The sequence below is a fragment of the Mustela putorius genome, unplaced genomic scaffold (genome assembly GCF_011764305.1).
Source record: "Mustela putorius furo isolate JIRA1106 unplaced genomic scaffold, ASM1176430v1.1 tig00000095_pilon_pilon_pilon, whole genome shotgun sequence".
Classification (NCBI taxonomy): Eukaryota; Metazoa; Chordata; class Mammalia; order Carnivora; family Mustelidae; genus Mustela; species Mustela putorius.
This window is the reverse complement of record NW_025421280.1, coordinates 40,902,018-40,919,740: the sequence shown is the minus strand read 5'-3', so window position 1 is coordinate 40,919,740 and position 17,723 is coordinate 40,902,018. Positions and strand designations below refer to the sequence as shown.

The 17,723-nt window shown below is 64.1% G+C and overlaps 2 protein-coding genes across 10 annotated transcripts in view; both read left to right on the top strand.

The window, feature by feature from the left end:
* The window catches only part of ARID3A (AT-rich interaction domain 3A), a 30,899-nt gene extending 27,341 nt beyond the window's left edge, over positions 1–3,558 (top strand). For 7 of the 8 annotated variants that reach the window (XM_045088121.1, XM_045088115.1, XM_045088119.1 and 4 more), the window contains exons 8-9: positions 14–112; positions 550–3,558. In XM_045088121.1, the coding sequence (XP_044944056.1) occupies positions 14–112; positions 550–722 (272 nt within the window). In that variant the 3' untranslated portion in view covers positions 723–3,558. The remainder of the gene's footprint in view (positions 1–13; positions 113–549) is intronic. The other variant, XR_006609020.1, reaches the window with a different exon arrangement.
* A 3,934-nt stretch (positions 3,559–7,492) lies between these two features.
* On the top strand, positions 7,493–14,701 carry WDR18 (WD repeat domain 18). 2 transcript variants are annotated; one of them, XM_004778104.3, is made up of 10 exons: positions 7,493–7,850; positions 8,903–9,013; positions 10,786–10,919; positions 11,118–11,259; positions 11,689–11,832; positions 11,949–12,013; positions 12,098–12,222; positions 12,389–12,555; positions 13,303–13,371; positions 13,481–14,701. In XM_004778104.3, the coding sequence occupies exons 1-10, from the start codon at positions 7,641–7,643 to the stop codon at positions 13,610–13,612; spliced, it is 1,299 nt and encodes a 432-aa protein (XP_004778161.1). In that variant the 5' UTR covers positions 7,493–7,640; the 3' UTR covers positions 13,613–14,701. The 2 variants fall into 2 exon arrangements, with proteins under 2 accessions (XP_004778161.1, XP_044944064.1); XM_045088129.1 differs by lacking the exon at positions 7,493–7,850 and adding an exon at positions 8,477–8,701.
* Positions 14,702–17,723: the final 3,022 nt, after the last annotated feature.

Sequence of the window (17,723 nt, the reverse complement as noted above, 5' to 3'; positions counted from 1 at the left end):
CTTCTTCCCGCAGCCTGCGAGAGCCGCCAGGACTCTGCCCCGAGCTTGACCGGCCCCAATGGCAGTAACAGTATTAGCATGTCAGTGGAGATTAACGGGATCATGTACACAGGTAGGACCCGCGGGGCCCTGAGCACTGTCTCCTGTTAACTCAGGAGCCCGGGGTTGGTGTTGCCCCCGCCCCCACCAGGGCCACCCAGCAGGGCTCTGCCCCGGTACGACCAGAGCGAGCCAGCCCCCGGGGCATACTCAGCCCGCACCTTGAGGACACTTGTTTCTCCACGGCAAGCGGTGGTCCTGAGTTTATTCTGAAACACCGTGTAGCCAGCCCGTAGCTCATGGGGGCTCCCAGGGGGTGCTGCGGACGTCAGATAGCTCGGTGGCTCGCGAAGGTGCTGCCAAGGGACAGAGAAGGGACTCGTGGCTGTCACAGGCCTCCAGGTCGCTGGGTGACTTTGCAGGGGGCCCGTGCTCATGGCGTCCCGTGACGCAGCCCCTGCTGCGTCATCTTCCCAACCACATGACACGTTTCTCCTGTCCTCGCACTAGGAGTGCTGTTTGCTCAGCCGCCGGCGCCCGCACCACACCCAGCTCCCAGCAAAGCCGCCGGCGTCGGCCGGGGAGGGAACAGCGGGACCAGCAGCAGCGCCGGCAGCCAGGCCGGGCCGGCAGGGCTGTCCACACCTGCCACATCTTCTACCTCAAATAACTCATTGCCTTAACCGTACCACTCCCCACCCGCCGCTCCCAGCCCGGGAGCCTGCCTGGGCAGGGGGGCGGGAGTCGAGGGGGGCCACACAGGGGCCGGGATGGCGGTAGATACGGGTGGGGAGGGGAGGTATCCAGAAAGGAGCCACAGCTAACGCCAAAAAGAAAGAAAAAGATATATACATATATATATATAAAGAAAATTTAATAAAACAGGGGAAAACCAAGGAACACTTGAATTACTCAGGTTCGGACATTCAGAGACGTGAATTGTAAGAGGAAGTCAGAAGAGAGAGGGGCCGCGTCTCCGAGGGCTGCAGCCCGGCTGGACCAACTGACGGGGGTCTGGGTCTGTGCGGATCGGTTGCCACAGAAGCCGGTCCTGTTTACCTCATACATCCCTGCACTGTGTGTTTTCATTTTCATCTGTTTTTTTCCTTTTTTTTTTTTTTTCATTCATCACACACTCACCATACCCAAATCCTTGTGTTGAAAGAAACCCCTGAGCCAAGATCAGCTGAAATTTTTTTTCTTGTTGCTTTTGGGAACTACTTTTTTTTTTTTTTTTAAAGAAACAGTGATACTCAAGATCTATAGGGTTTTTAAGAGGTTTTGGGGTTTTGTTTTGTAAATAATCTATTTTATTCTTGGGGGAGGAATCAGACCTTAGGAAAAGTATATATATATATATCTATATATTTGTGCTCATTCAGGGAAACTGGACTTGAAAAAGCAAAAAAAAAAAAAAAAAACACACAAAAACAACCACACACAAAAAAAAGAAAAAAGTAATACCCTTTCTATTTTCCCACGACTGACTTGGGTTCCTTCGTGTGGTTCCTGTGGTGCAGGGGTGGGGGGCGGGGGGCAGCTGGCCAGAGCCAGGACAGGTGATGAACTCAGGTGCTGTGGGCGGGGACACCCCGAGCTTTCCCCCACTCCCTGTGCTCTGAGCTGGAGCTGGCCCAGCTGGCCCTCCCGCCAGAGACTGGAAGAAGGGCCCCGGGCGTGGGAGGGGCTCCACCTAGGGCAGCCCCCAGGCTCCTGTCTCAGGGATGAATGTGGCCTGGGGGCGCCCCCGGAGAAGGTGGGGAGGGCTGCTCTGGGAGACATCTGGGGGGCAGGGGAGCCGGGCTCCGCTCAGGGCGAGGTTTTTGGAGCGACGGCACCTGAACGCCCCCTTCCATTCTCTCTTTAACTTTGCTCGTTCCTTCTCTCTTGGCCCCCGGGCTTGGGGCCACAGCCCCCTGGAGTAGGTACAGTAACAGGAGGCCGCGCCCCGTCTCCGCACGACCCTTCCTCCTGCTTAGAAGGTGCGTGTTGGGGGGCACAGCTGGTGGGAGGCTGGGGGCTGGCTGTGGTCTTGGGGAGACAGCACCGTCTGCCCTACGGCCCAGGCAGGTGGGGGGGCCCTCTTGACGCCCGCCATGTCCCTGCGGACCCGGTGGCATTGGGGCGGGACTTTCGGGGGGGGCACTGACTCTGCTGTTCCCAGGGCGAGCCTGTGTTCTCTAATTGGGCTCAGGGGCCCGACCTAACGAGGCTGAGGGGGGGGCAGTGCCAGCCTGGGAGACCCGAGGGGGGGTCCTGGGCCCCCAAGGCTGGGTTTTCCCTTGTGTGGGGCTGTGCTGGGTCTGGAATAGTTCAGGGTCCTTGACACTCCCACCCCTCAGCCTTCTAGGGGCCGGGTCTCCCTCTGCTTTTCCTTCTGGAAAGTTCTGCCCTGCCCTCTCACTGCAGCAGCACAATCATGGTGGGAGGGGGCTCTCTTTGTCGTCCCCCGTCTCCCCCCCTCCCCCACACAACCCGGCTCCACGCGGAGAACCCGCGCCCCCCCCCCCCCCCCCCCCCGGCTCCTCTGGTCCCAGCCCAACCTGTGGACGCCCCGACCTGTTGCCTTCAGGGTCTCCCGGACGCGCCCACGTGGGGGGTGTCTGCCTCACCTTCTACCTCAGGTCTGACTCTCGATGCCAAACCCCGTGCCCTGCCCCCCCGCACCCCCCTCCACCTGGAAGGCTGTGGGCCCGCGTTGTGGGTGCGCGCGCGTCTTCGCGCGTGTCCTTGCGTTGGGACCCATGTGGCCCCCAGAGGTAACTCGGGGTGCGGCCTGCTGTGCTGTGATGATTGTAGGGGACAGGTGGGGGCGGGGCGGGGGCCTGGCCAGCCCCAGGGGTGGCCGTGCCCGGTGACCCACCCTCGCTGGGAATGTGAGTGGGGTCCTCCCCTGCCTCTGCTCTCGGTGCCCGTGCAACCCCCTGTCCCTCCTGTCCCTGGAGCCTAGGGAAGGGGGGCTTTCGGGGGTGCAGAGCCGCGCCCCCTCTGAAGCCCCAGGCAGGGGAGGCCGGGGGCAGCTGTCCGTGCCCTCGGCCCGCGCTTCGCAGGGGGAGGGCGGGGACCCCAAACAGGGTGGAGAGGGGCTCTCTGGGGCTCCCCTGCTGGAGATGATGCTTCCAGAAGCTTCCATGGGACCCCGAGCCAGGAGCCGGGCAGCGGGGTGGGGCAGCATGTCCCTTTCCGTAGTTCTGCCTTCGCACACCCCTTTCCCATCTTAACTGCTTTCGTCCACTTTGGTCTTTCTGTCCCCTTTACTTTTGCATTTTTTTCTTGGCAAACATGAATGCAGCCTTTCATTCCTGACGCGCGAGATTTCAGTTTCTCTGGGGTTCGTCAGACGGCGTGAGTCCTGCGCCAGCACTCAGGTTAAAGCGAAATAAACTTTTTAAAAAATAGGTTTAAACGACTCTACCTCTGGCCGGGCCTGGCCTTGTCGCCCTGGCCAGGGCGGCCTGTACCGATTTCAGTTTTTGCAGAACATTCAGGTATTAAAAGGGAAAAAAAAAAAAAAAAAAAGGACAAAAGACCAAAAAAACAAAGAAGAAAAAAAGGTGTGTGATTTTGAAATTGAAAAAGAACACTGAAAGTTTACATTTTATAACATTATTATGCAGATTGTATTTAAACTTCAGAAATATTTAAGACAATTGTAACCCTGTAAAGTTGATGAGATATTAAAACAAGACAAAACACTTCTGACTTTTAACAGAAAAGTCTCCTGTGATGGTTTCTTGGGTGTGTGTGGGTCCCGCGGGCGGTGGGCACAGGGTCTGACCCCACCATCCCAGGGGACAGGCTTGGGGGGGGGCTCTCTCCAAGTGGGTGGGTATGGCCAGCAGCTCCTGGAGGGGAGGAGCTGGTGCAAAGTGTAGGTTAGGGATTTGGGGAGAACAGATGGCAGGCCTAGGGGTGCCCTAGCCTGTCCCCCAGCCCCTTGGCTAGGTTTCCTGCCATCCTGGGTTCTGAGGCCACTGTTACTCTGAGCCCAAGCCCCTGGGGGCTGTGGCCTGCCCCCGCCCCCTCCTCCACGGGCCTTCCTCTGGGCCTTTGCCATACCTCTTTCCCTCTCTGCCTGGCCAGCCCCTTGTCACCGTGACACGGAGCCATCCATGTTCGTGCTGCATCTGCCCCCATGCCCCCCGGGATCGCCCCTTCAGCTTGGCCTGCGCGGTGACTGAGCCTGGCTGGGGAGGCACCGGCAGAAACCCCCAGCCCGCCGTCCCACCAGGCCCTCTGCCATCTTCTGAGACCAGGACCCAGCCTGGTCCCCCACAAGCCTTCCCACTGGGATGTGGGTCACGTTTTCACACTTAGTGATTCAACAGGTGTAGCTCCGAAGTGGCCCCCCGGCCCAGGAGATAAAAATGATTCTAAGAAGGAAAACAGCACGTGGGCTGTGGTCTGCGGTCCCGGGGCTCAGCACATTTGGAAGGGAAAGCCTGTGTTTTCTGCTTCCGACCCCACACCACACCGGCACTGCAAAATTGGGCTGGAAGAGATTTTCTGGGGTGTCTAATCCATTTACCCTGGTGACCCCCGCATGCAGAATGCGGCAGGCTCAAGGTCAGCTCGGCTGGAGTCTGGGCAGGCCCAGCCTCCCGCTTCTGGCTCCCCTGCCACTGGCTCTGGCCTGGGCCGGCCCCGGCCAGTCCCTCCAGCCTGGGTCAGCCCCCAGGGGTCGTGGAGTGAGGGAGAGTCAGCTAACCCTAGTGTCGCGGCCCAGTGGTTCCCATGCGCCCCCGTGGCCCACTGCATCCCCGGCACTTTCCACTCCTGTCAGAAATGAGTCCGCTGCGTCTTGGTCCCCACCTCCCGGGGCCTGTGGGGACCAGGAGAGGCCGGAGGACCAGGATCCACCTGCCTCTTGGGCTCCCTGGTCCTGCCCTAGGAGATGAGGGAGAAATAACTTTGAAAAAGGAAAATCGCCCTTTCTTGTGGACTGACTCAGTCCACATCTCCTCCTCCCGTGAAGAGGCCGAGATCCGGGGCAGGAAGCCCTGAGGTCACACGGCTCCAGGGGCACCAGGGAGGGCTCGGGCCGTCACAGCTTCCAGGAGCCTGCCAGCCTCCGCCTCCCATGCTAGGAGACCCGAGGCTCCCGGGAGGAACCCTTCAGCACCTGAAGAGCAGAGCTTTGGGAGCCTACAAGGAGCTGGGCTCGGAGCCTGGCTACCGCAAGGAAAGGGTTTTCACCTGAGTCACCCTCCCTCCCGTCATCGCTGGTGTACAGGACAGGCGGGGTGGGGGTGGGGGAGTGTCCCGGGTAAGAAAGGCCCCCCTGGGCTGGGACCCCAGAACGCTGGGGTCTGCTCTGGCTCAACAGTGTGTCCCCACTACCCACAGAACTGTGCTCAGTATTGAAAAAAGAATAAATTAAGAATTCAGGGCTTAGACTGGGAGTGGGGGAAGAGGAGGGAATGTCTCTGTGCCTCAGTTTCCCCCTTCCTGCTTCCACCACTGCAGCCACACCCTCGCAGCCTGGGGTTTGGGACCAGGCACCCACCCAGCTGGCATCAAGGAGGTCTGGCGACTGGGTGGTCCTAGACCCCCCCCAAAGTGTGGTGGCTGTCCCGCCCTTCTGATACAACTGGTCTGTCCTCATTCCACACTCCCTGGGCTGGGGGTGGGGTGACCTCTGACCTCCTGGGAGGAGTGCAGGGGAAGGAGGCTTATGAGGGGCCGGGCCTGCCAGCCAGCTATGCTTCCTGCCGCCTGGGCCTCCCCCTGCCGGAGCGCCCACCACCCACCACCCACCACCGGCACCCTCTGGGCACCAAGCTTAGAACTCTGCAACCCACATCTGCTGGGCCTGCCCCATGTCCCAGAATCCAGGAATTTGGAAACCTCCAGGCCTCCGAAAGCGGAGACAGACCCCGGAGCAAGATCCGTAGCTGTGGGAAACCACAGTGTCCCTGCGGTGCCCATGGGGACACGGAGGCCCAGACCTCACTGTGATCTGCTCCACAGCTCGAAAGCGCAGATGCAAGTTCTGAGTCGCTGTTCCCAAGGCTGCCTGGGCCCACTCCTGGGAGCCGCACGATGTGGTCATTCTCAAGCGGGATTCCACAGACTGCCAGGGGTTCAGGGTTCAAGCAAGGTCTGATTTGGGGAAACCCATGTTTGGAAAGTGTAGTTAGTATTCCTGGTATTTTGTTTTTCTCATTCCCACTTCCAAAACAACATTTGTGGGGCGCCTGCGTGGCTCAGTGGGTTAAGCGTCTGCCTTCGGCTCAGGTCATGGTCTCAGGGTCCTGGGATAGAGCCTCCCATCAGGCTCTCTGCTCAATGGGGAGCCTGCCCCCCCCAACTTTGCGCCTGCGACTTTGCTCACTTCTGATATCAACTAAATAAAATCTTAAAAAAATAATGGAGGAAACAGCGACATCAGAGGTTCTGGGGCGGGAAATCAGGAACCATTGTTTCTACTTGCAAACTGAACCAGGAGCCCCGCCAGAGTGTCGCCATCTGATAGCCGCTGGGGCTCACACACTCAGCTCTCTGCAACTTAAAAACGTCCTGACGTCTTTTATGCTCCCTCACCCACCCCAGGATAAACTAAAATCCAGGCTCCCCACTGCCCCAGGCCCTGCGTGGCCCTGCTCCAGCCTCCAGCCTCGGCCTCAGGGCCTTTGCACATTCCTCTGCCTTCCTTTCCCTCCCTGGTCGCCAGTTCCCTGCTCAAGCGACAGCCGCTCTGGGAAACCCCTCTTCCAGGCCCCCAAACGGGGCAGGCCCCTGCGAACCCCTCCCTCCCCAGAGCTCCCGCGGCCCCAGGGCTGGGCGCAGAGGCCAAAGCGGAAGCCCCTTCCGGGTCCGGCCTCCCGGTCGGAGGCTCGCGCCTGCCGCCCAGCGGCCGGGGCCGGGGCTGCGGACTCCTCCCCTCCCCCCGCCAGGCCGGGCGCCGGGTGCTCGGTCCGGCCGTGGGGCGCCGGGTGCTCGGACGGCCGTGGGGCGCCCGGTCCGGCCGTGGGGCGCCCGGTGCTCGGTCCGGCCGTGGGGCGCCCGGTCCGGCCGTGGGGCGCCCGGCCTCTCGGGCCCCGCGGCGCGGGGTGGGCGACCCCGGGCCTCCGTCCTGCTCCGGCGGCCGCGGACGGTCACGAGGGCTCCCCTCGAGCGCCCTCCAGGCACTGCCCGCCGTTCGGACACGCGGCCGGAGGGCCCCGGCGGCCCGCACCGAGCTCCGGAAGGGAGCAGGGCTCGGGGCAGGCGGACGGGGTCCACGGGCCGTCGCACGTGTCGCGCGCGCGAGCCGGACCCTGCGACCCGCACAGCAAGACTCCAGAGCGGGGGTCACTCGGGGAAAAGCCCCGCGGAACCGGCCGGGCCGGACCGGCCGCTGCAGGCGGCCCCGGGCCACGGTCTCCACAGCGACTCGGGGCTGGGGCCTCCTGCCACGGTCTCCGGCTACGCGGGGCGCCCCTCGACCGGACGCCGGGCGGGGGACGGAGCCCGGGTCACCCGCGGGCCGCGCGCGGAGCACGTGGCCAGCGCCCCTCGCTCGCGCAGCCGCCGGGTGACGTGGGCGGCGCTCTAGCCCGCGGCGCGGGAGCCCGCGTCTCGCTGGCGTGACGCACTTCCGGGGCGCGGCCGGCGGCAACATGGCTGCTCCCATGGAAGTGGCCGTGTGTACGGACTCGGCGGCCCAGCTGTGGAGCTGCGTGGTGTGGGAGCTGCATTCGGGCGCCAACCTGCTCACGTACCGCGGCGGCCAGGCCGGACCCCGCGGCCTGGCGCTGCTCAATGGCGAGTACCTGCTGGCGGCGCAGCTGGGCAAGAACTACATCAGCGCCTGGGAGCTGCAGCGGAAGGTGCGGCGGCGCGCGTCCTGGCCCGCGCTTCGTGGAGAGGGCGCGGGGCGCTCGAGGGTGGGGTCGGGCGAAGGGTCGGTGGGGGCCGCACGCTCCCCGAACCCGGGTGGGGATGGGGAGCCCCGGGGGGGGGCACTGCGCATGCGCGAGTCGGGGGGCTCGGGGGAGGGAGGCGCGCGCCCGGCGGGCGGGGTCACGTGGGGCGCTGCGCGCGCGCGGAGGACGGAGGGTGGGCGGTGGGCGGTGGGGTGCAGGTCTTCGGGGCTGTGGTCCTTGATGGGCTGGGGGGGGTGGGGACAGCCCTGGGGGCGCGAAATTCAATAAAAGGGAGGACTCTGGGTTTCCGTGGGTCTCCGGTCCCGGGAGGGGGTGTCCCAGGCCCCGGAGAGTGATGGGTTTGTTTCCCCTAAAAGCAGATACCCTTCCCGGTAAGGGCCCATGGGTCTCCTCGTACAAACGCGGGGGCCTGGGGGGCTCAGGGAGTGGAGCCTCTGCCTTGGGCTCGGGTCATGGTCTCAGGGTCCTGGGATGGAGCCCCGCATCGGGCTCTGCTCAGCGGGGAGCCTGCTTCCTCCTCTCTCTCTCTGCTTGTGACCTCTGTCTGCCAAATAAATAAATAAAACACCCAGTATACAACCTGTGGCGCTTGGGGCCGCTCGGTTCTGCCGACTGAAGCCGTGGCACAAGCTCTTTCTCTCACTTTGCCTGGTGCCGCCGCACACGGTCATGAAGTCTCCTTAGACAAAGAAACTGAGGGTCAGGGTGACAGGCCAGACCTTAGGAAGCCAGGCCGGGGCCGTTGGGCTCTCAGCCCCTCCTGGACCGTCCGTGCCTTGACCACCACCCCCAGAGTAAGCGCCCTTGTGCTTCCGGCCGCTTCCTTCTGACAGTCTGCAGGCCTCCCCTCCCCGCTGCAAAGCCTGACCAGCGGTTGGCTTCTCCACGGGCCTCGCTGTGTTCACGCCACCCTCTTTCGTGCCTCTCCTTCTGGCTCCTCTCTGCCCCCTCGCTCCTGAGTTCCACGTGAAGCTCAGAGGTTTCTGTCTCCCTAGGACCAGCTCCAGCAGAAGATCATGTGTCCTGGGCCTGTCACCTGTCTGACCACGTCCCCCAATGGCCTCTATGTCCTGGCGGGGATTGCGGAGAGCATCTACCTGTGGGAGGTGAGAGGTGGGGGACTTGGTCCGGGCCCCCGGGTGGCACAGTCAGTAAAGCATCTGCCTGGGACGTAGGCCATGGTCTCAGGCTCCTGGGATCAAGTCCTGGGTCGGGCTCCCTGCTTAGCAGGAAGTCTGCTTCTCTGTGGCCTCTTTCTCCCTTTCTCATGCTTTCTCTTTCAAATAAGTAAATGAGGTATTTAACAAGAGGGCACCTGGGTGTCTCCGTGGGTTAAAACCTCTGCCTTGGGCTCAGGTCATGATCCCAGGATCCTGGGATCGAGCCCCACTCCGGGCTCTCTGCTCAGCGGGGAGCCTGCTTCCCCCACCCGCCACTTGCCTCTCTGCCTGCTTGTGATCTCGGTCTGTTAAATAAATAAATAAAATCTTTAAAAAAAAAAAAAGGTATTTAAAAAGAAAAAAGTTTAGGCCGTATTGCCCCCAGCAGCTGGTTATGTGTGGGTTGGGGAGACCCACTTCACCTCCAGCACAGGCCATGCAGGGCTTGGGGCCAGACCATGGACACGTGACCACGCTCTGCCTTTCTCGAGCTTGTCCACGCCTGTAAGATGACATTTGTCCTTTCCCCAGAGGTCTCGGAGCGCCACAGAATTGGGAGGCGGCGTAGTTATTTCACTCCTGCGACTTGGAAACCCTGGCGCGTGGTTCAAAAACTAGGGAGCAGTTGCTTTGACGCAGGGAGGGAGACTGAGGCGGGGGGTTCTCAGGTGGCCCATCATGGTAGAAATCCTTGTCTTGGTGCAGGGGTCCCAGGCAGAAATGCGTGTCAACTCTGCCCAGGAGGGGCCTCCTGGGCCTTGCCCCTGAACCCTCCTGTCTGGTCCTGGCTCCCCGACTCCCTCCGAGCTTTCCGGGCCGGGGTGAGCCGTGACCACAAGGGGGCACCCCACACAGCCGACCCCAGGCGGCCCCTGGGGCTGATGGCCAGAGTCCGGCATCAGCCACTGTTTGGCTCTCCCCCCTCCCTCGGTGTAGACGCGGCCAGGGAGGGAGGCTGGGAATCCTCAGCAGGGTCTCTGGGGTGGGGAGAAGGGTGTGTGCCTCCAGGTTTCCTCCTGTAAGGACACGACTCCTCAGGTGTAGGGCCACCGCATTCCAGCATGACCTTAGTCTGCACGGGCTAGGCCCGCAGAGCTCCATTATTCAAGCAAGGCTTGGTCCCAGGGGTCAGGATGGGAACGTGCACTAGGAGAACACAGTCCAGCTCACAACAGAGTCTGGGCCCCCAGCCCGCCCCGCTGCCCGGGTGGTGTGATGGGCTCCCCTGTCTCTGCCGCCTGGGGTGTCCCCCGTCCCTCAGCCCCAGCCACTGACCCATCCCCACGTGGTGGCATCTGAAGACTGTGACTTCCTGCTCCCGGGTCCTGAACAGAGGGGCCCACGCTTCCAGCAGCTGCCTCTGTGGCCGCTCTGCTCCACGCAGATGGGCCCTGCCCTCCCCGGAGACCGTGGTGACATCACTCCCTCGCCGTGCACTGGAAGGGGGTCCTCGGGCACCTGACACCCAGGAGTCAGAGGTCAGGGTGGCTGGACTGGGGGTGGGAGCTCAGACCACACCGTCCTCCACTTGGGGACACGATGGGAACAGGCGCAGGCAGGACAGCTGGGAGGAGGGGCGGCCCGCCATGCCTGGGTGTTCCTTCCAGACTGCCGGGGGAGGGGGGGGCAGGCTGTCCCCAAGGGCCTCCACCTGACCTGGCTGCGGGGGGCGGGGGCGGCACCCTGTGTCCTACCCTGACCTGTGTGCGCCCGCACAGGTCTCCACAGGGAACCTTCTGGTCATCCTGAGCCGCCACTACCAGGACGTGTCGTGCCTGCAGTTCACGGGGGACAGCAGCCACTTCCTTTCGGGGGGCAAGGACTGCCTGGTGCTAGTGTGGGGCCTGTGCAGGTAGAGGCCGGGCCCCCCGGGTTCTGGGTCTGGCCGCAGAGCCCATGGGCAGAGCCAGGCCAGGGCCCTAGGGTGGGCTGGGGGTGGCGGTGACTGCCTGTCCAGGGGCCATGGGGAGCCTCTGGAGCTTCGGGGCTGGGAGGGGTCTGGTGGCCAGGTGGCCCCCCACCCCTGCTGAGGTCTGCTCCCTTCACACAGTGTGCTGCAGGCAGATCCCTCCAGGACCCCGTCCCCCCGGCACGTCTGGTCTCGCCACACCCTGCCCATCACGGACCTGCACTGTGGCTTTGGGGGACCCCTGGCCCGGGTCGCCTCTTCCTCCCTGGACCAGACAGTGAAGGTAGCGCCGCCCCACACACCCCAAGTGGGTCTGAGTCATGTCCCGGGAGCTGATGGCCTCTTGGCCAGCTTGAGCCCGTGAGCGGTCTCCATCCCCCGGGCTGCCAGCTCCGGACAGTTCTAATCCCCTGACGCTTCCGGCCTCAAGGACATCCAGAGGGTGGATGGCCTGGGCCTGTGTCGGCTTGGAAATTCCCACTTGGCTGCCTGCTCCTGGCAGCTCGCCGGCTAGACCTCGGGGGATTTGAGGCCAGTGCAGCCCTCAGGGCTTTGCCTGGCACACGAGGGGGCTCTAACGCAGGGGTCACGGGCACGAGAGCCAAGTCGCGTCCCAGGGCAGGCTGGGTCTCAGCCCCCAGGGCCCCGTGGGCGGTGGCTGTGGTTCCGGTTCCCCGGGGGTCTGGAGTCCCACGCCCACCCGCACCCCCAGCTGTGGGAGATCTCGTCGGGCGATCTATTGCTGTCCGTGCTTTTCGACGTGGGCATCATGGCTGTGACCATGGACCTAGCCGAGTACCACGTGTTCTGCGGCGGCAGTGATGGCTCCATCTTCCAGGTGGATCTCTGCACCTGGGTGAGTACCGCGGGAGCCGGGGGTGGGGAGCCGGGGGCCCGGGGGGCTCGGGGGTCCCGGGGGGCTCGGGGGGGCCCGGGGCTGGCGTGGCTCAGGGGCCCTCTTGGCCTCCACAGCCTGGGCAGAAAGAGAAGAGCTTCCAGCCGGAGCAGGACAGCGGGAAGGTGTTCAGAGGGCACAGGTGCGGGGGCTGTGGACACCGGGTGGGGGCAGAAGGGACCCCATTTTCTCGCTCTTGGCTCAAGGTCCCCATGTCTGTCCCCAGGAACCAGGTGACCTGTCTGTCTGTGTCCACCGACGGCAGCGTGCTGCTCTCGGGCTCCCATGACGAGACCGTGCGCCTATGGGACACCCAGAGCAAGCAGTGCATCAGGACCGTGACCCTCAAAGGTGAGGCACCCGGGAACGGGTGGGGACAGCTGGAGCTCCTCCTGTCTGGGAAGCACGGGGCGTTGCCGGGGGCGGGGGGGCGGCAGTGTCCGCGGCCCACGTCCGGGGGTGCAGGGGAGGAGGTTGGCTGGCGTGCTGTGACCGTGACACCCCCCACCCCCTGCAGGCCCCGTGACCAACGCCGCCATCATGCTGGCACCGGTCAGCATGCTGAGCTCGGACTTCCGGCCGGGCCTGCCCCTGCCGCACTTCAACAGGCACCTGCTGGGCGCCGAGCACGGGGACGAGCCCCACCGCGGGGGCTTCACGCTGCGCCTTGGCCTCCACCAGCAGGTGGGCCCCGCCCCCCAGGGACGCCTGCTTGTGCCACTCGGGGCGTTGTGCGGGGGTCAGGGTGGCGACTGAGTCCTTCTCCGGGAGGAGCCAGGGAGTGCAGAGCGGACGTGCACCCCAGGGAGCAGAGCAGGGAGCAGAGCCTGATGGGAAGGCGCTGGTACCCCTGGCACCCACCCCAGTGGGTGCCCACGGAACGCCCGTCTGCCCCCCAGGCCCAGGGCCCCTGCCTGTCTCTGGGCTGTGCCGGTGCTCCATGGTCTCCGTGCCTGGAGCCCCACAAGCCTCTCGGCAAGGGACCGCAGCTGTCCTGAGAGAGCCCGGCGTCTGGCTCTGCAGAGCATCCGGTGGCCGGCCAAGGGCCGTGTGCCCAGACGCTGTCCAGCGGGACACAGACCACCTCCCGGCCTCGGCAGCAATCAGTCGTGTCGCTGGGCCGGGCGGCAGGCTGTGCCCGGGGCTGGAGGCATGGGCCGACCGACTGGCCTGCTGTTGGGAGCCTGCCTGACCTTGGTCTCCGAGCGCCCCGTCCCCGGGCCTTGTGGGGCAGAGTCCTCGGCGGGAGTAGACGGAAGCATGGGGGATTGGAGCCCGCAGCCTCGACAGAGCCCGGGTTCCGCACCCCGCGCGGTGGGGGCTCCTCACCTGTCTCCCCTGCGGTGGGTGGGTGTCGGGCAGGCGTCTCCCTCCCAGGGGTGCGCTGCCCTGGGCCCCTGGGGCACTGACAGGGAGCGTCCTGTGCCGCAGGGCTCGGAGCCCAGCCACTTGGAGCGGGCGGAGCAGCTACACGCCGTGATGAGCAGCACGATGGAGAAGGTGGGTGCGGCCGGCAGGCCGGCGGGGGGCTGGCGCGCCTGAGTCCTGCGCTGGCCGTGGGGACGGCTCCCCCCGGCTTCCTGGCCTCTGAGCCCCGGTCCCTCCACAGAGCGTCCTGGGCGGCCAGGACCAGCTGCGGGTCCGTGTGGCCGAGCTGGAGGACGAGGTGCGGAACCTGCGCAAAGTCAACCGCGACCTGTTCGACTTCTCCACGCGCGTCATCACGCGCCCGGCCAAGTGAGCTGCGCTGGGAGCGCTTGCCCCGCGAGGGGCCGTGCTCCCGGGGCTCGGCCGCCGTGCTCCGCGGGGCCTTTTGGTGCTGTTCTGTTTTTAACAAAAGGACTAAAAGCGCCTTTTCTCTGGGCTCCTCTCTGTGCCAGGGGGCGGCCCCCGCGCTCACCAGGACCTGTGGCAGGTCCCTGAAGCCACGGTTCTCAGACTTCCAGACCCTTGTCGACTGCCCCAGGGCCATGGCTCCCCTGGGAGGGCCAGGCCACGCTCGGTGGGAGGAATGCTGGGGGGGGCGCTTTCTGGGGGTGCGCACGGTTCAGAGAGCACAGTGTGGTCCTCCCGTTCCTCCAGTAGCCTCCCCCGAGTCCCCCCACCCTGAGTCGGGGCAGCTGGCTCGCAGGTGGACGGTCCTGGGCCAGGGTCCTCCAGAGGGACGCGTGCCCACCCCGCTCAGCGACAGTGTTTCTTGTTGGCACAAAAGTTCGGAGGGAGGCCAGGTGTCCGTACTGCGCTAGGGACGTGACCCGCAGCCAGCCAGTCCCTGGAGCCCAGCCCAGACACATGGGCCCCAGCAATCCTTGGAACCTTCCAGAACGCTGTCCCTGACTAGCAGCTTGGCTTAATGATCCAGAAAATCCGTGTGGCCGCAGCTGCAGCCAGAGCCGGTCCACGCTGGGTTTGTGCTCTCGGGTCCTGCACCCCAGCCCGTGGTCCGGCCGCACAGCAGCCGAGGTGGGGCCTGAGGGGCCTGCCCTCCCCGAGCCAGGGGAGGGGTCTTGCTGGCTCACAGGGCCATGATGCCAAAAGCCCCACCACACACGGAGCATCCTCCCAAGGCCAGGCTGGGGATGGGGTCACAGCAAGGAGCCGGCCGGGTCCTGGCCGTGCCGGCCCAGACGGCTGGGGGCTTGGCGCTCCATTCCCCGCCCCAGAGCACGGGGGCCTGCCTGTTCCCCTCTGCTGGCAGGGCTCCGTCCTCGTGGCTTGGTGCCCAGGTCTGGAAGGTAGGGGAGGGTTTCAGGTGTGGCTCCCCGATCCCCCCCGGTGCCTGTGGCCTCAGCTGCCCACGCGGCTTCCACCATTAAACGTTTTGGTAGGAGATGTGAGTCTTATTCTGGGGGCCTGGTGCTTGGAAGGGGGCTGACAGGGGGTCTTGAGACAAGCTGGGGATTTCAAGCTTTGGGGGTGCCGTGCCCCACTGCTCATGTGAGGATTCGGTCCGAGGTTCCCGCCAGCTGTGACACCACGTCCCTGCACCTGGGGGCAGAGGAGACCATGGGGCTTCTGGTTCCTGGGGATGGGGGTGCTGGGATCTGACTCCAGCCTGAGGGCAGTGGGGGACACCTGGCCAGCCGGGCACGTCGCCATGCAGACGGTCTCCGGTGCCTGCCTGGAAGGCTGCCCGTGCTCCCTCTGGGCACAGCGGGAGTTTGGAGTCCCAGACGTGCGGGGGCGGGGCCCACTGATGTCCTCCAGCCATCACACAGCCCTGCACATGCCACCCCTGAGCCCCAGACTCGGTTTCCTCATGGGTAAGGGTATGTACCCTCTCTGGGTCTGGGGGAGCCTGTGCACAGCTGGCGTCCCGCAGGGTGGCCGCTCATCCCGACAGGATCGTGTCCATGTCCTGTGGAAGCACAGTCTGACCCCCAGTCACAGGGAGTCCTGGCCAGGGGGAGACCCCGGCAATGCCCGACGGTCGTGGGTGTCCCGCGTGTGCTGGCCATGCCACCCCTTGGACCGCAGGCAGAGGAGCAGCCGTAGCCTTGGGCTTGGGGGGTCGGGGGGAGGTGTGATACGGGCAGAATGAAGAATCCCCAGGTGCAGTTTTGGGTACTCCCCCAAAAGGAACAGAAGCCGGGGTTCAGAGGTGTTTCTACTCCGTGTGGACAACAGCGGTTTTATAATCACCAAAAGGGGGCCACACCCCAGTGTTCATCCACAGAAGGACACACGGCGCGGCCCAGTCACATGTGGGAGCACGGTCCAGCCTCAGGAAGGGAGGGACCCTGACCCCTGCCATGATGCCGAGGGACCCGAGGACACGGGGCTCAGTGAGAGCAGCCAGACCCAGAAGGACCCATCCCACAGGACCCCACTCCCAGGAGGGTCCCAGAGGAGTCCCGTCAGCACACACAGGAGAGGGTGGGGGCTGGGGCGGGGGTAGAGAGTCCGTGCTTTTTGGGGACAGAGTCTCTGGGGGGATGGAAGGTTCTGGAGATGGAGGGCGGGCGGGGCTGGCGGCAGGACCAGGCGAGTGTGCTTACAGACGGTTGAGGTGGGACATTTCCTTACGTGTCTCACACAATTAGGGGAAAACACCTTCTGTGTATTCACTTGTTTAATATGCATTGCAGCTGGGAGAGGAACAATTAGCTTGTAAATGTAGGGAAACTGAGGCACAGCGGTCAGGGAGCCCATCCCAGGTCTGGGTCCCTGGAGAGTCCAGCTCCTTCCTCACTGCCTCTGACGGGAGGGTGGGGGTGGCGAGCGGAAGAGGCCAGTGCTCCGCTGCTGCCCAGAACCAAAGCAGCAGTGTTTGCTGACCGAGTGTCGCTGAGCCACACGGGTCCCTAATTCTGGGGAGTCCTCCTGTCAGAGGGATGTCACTGCAGGGTGGCAGGAGCCCCAGCTGGTCCCTGAGGACTTGGCCAGGACCAGGGCACGCGATCAGTCTCCCTGGTGTGAGGGGCCCCTGGCAGGACACTGGCCTCGGGTGGGGTGGCAATCAGGGACCCTCCCCGTCCTGGGAGGCCTGGCCAGGTGGCTGGACTTTATGGCCTCGGCAGGCAGAACCGAGCCACGCAGCATCCCTGACTCACCTCAGACTGGGATCCCTACTGTTGGCTGGCAATCGGTCGGCATTTTTATTCATCCGGTGGAGTTTTCTCCCGGCCTCTCCAGTGCTGGCTCCAAAAGGAGACGGCTGTGTGTGTGTGAGTAATCAGCCCTGGAAGGTTCTGTGCCAGAGCGGCTGCCCTGGGCCCGGAGGGATCACGGGACCCTCTTGGTGTTCTCCGCTTCGCCCCTCTGGGGCAGACTGGATGAGGGAAGTCCGTGCAGGGCGCTGCTGGGCCTGGCTCAGCCAGTGTTTCCTCGGCACCTGCTGTTGCCAGGACCACAAGAAGAACCCGGGTCGTTCAATGCCTGCAGGTGCAGAGGTCACGGGAGAAGGCTTGGAGGACGGTAGCTGTCAGAGGGCTGCAGAAGCTTCTGGAGCGGTGGAGAGTGTCCTTGTTGGAGCTCAAGCTCAGTGCCTAAGTGTCTTTGAGCTCAAGCAACAAGCAATTACAGAGTGCCTACTGTGTGCAAGCCCTGGAAACAGCATTAAGAAGCCAGACCCACCCTTACCTTCCTACAGTTGAGTGGGGAAGTTGGCCACTGGGAAAAAAAGCAGAAGAAGCTACAGAAATTTGACGGGGCATGTGCTGATTGTAGGCAGGTGGGGTAGAGAGGAAGTGCTGAGGACAAGCAGGAAGTGCTTTTCAGAGCAGGGGCATTTGGCACCGGGTCCTGAAATCTGTTCCGAGGAGTTCCCTGCCGGCAGCGGGAGGCAGGAGATCTACCCGGCATGTTCCCATCAGACATGATCTACCTCAGTTTCCCCAGGGTGCACACGATGTCAGAGCGCACTCAAGTGGGTTGGTCTAGGTAGCCGTGGAGATGGGCGGCACTGCTGTGTGACCAGGAAGGCCAGCGTACCCCTTCTGGGCCGCAGTTTCCCTGACAGCCGTGGGCCATGTCCTCAGGCTGGAGGGGGCATGGGGCGTCCTGGGATGGAACAGGGATGAGCGTGAGGACTGAATTTGGCACAAAATCTCTTCCTGGTGCTCAGCATCGGTTTTCTCGTCTGTGGAATGGGGCGCTAACTCCCCTGGCAGGGAGCTGGGAAGAGCCCGTGGCCTGGTGCCACACCCCACCCCCACCCCGCGCGGCGTGGCCGTGTGAGCCTCAGTGTCCTGCCCTGGGCAGTGGGTCCTGCTCCCGCCTAGGGCGTGGCTGACGTCGGGAGGGGCCGGGAGGGGCGAGGGCGCAGGTCGCCCTGGCGCGCCGGCGGGGAGGCGCCAGCCCCGCGGGGCGGGCCGGCGAGCTGCGGGGCCACGCAGAGATCCCGCCTCCCG

Excerpts from the sequence above, each read along its gene's own strand:
- WDR18 (XM_004778104.3), top strand. The coding sequence starts at position 7,641 with ATGGCTGCTCCCATGGAAGTGGCCGTGTGTACGGACTCGGCGGCCCAG. Across the intron at positions 11,260-11,688 it reads CCCTGGACCAGACAGTGAAG|CTGTGGGAGATCTCGTCGGG; the intron begins GTAGCGCCGCCC and ends CCGCACCCCCAG. Across the intron at positions 13,372-13,480 it reads TGAGCAGCACGATGGAGAAG|AGCGTCCTGGGCGGCCAGGA; the intron begins GTGGGTGCGGCC and ends GTCCCTCCACAG.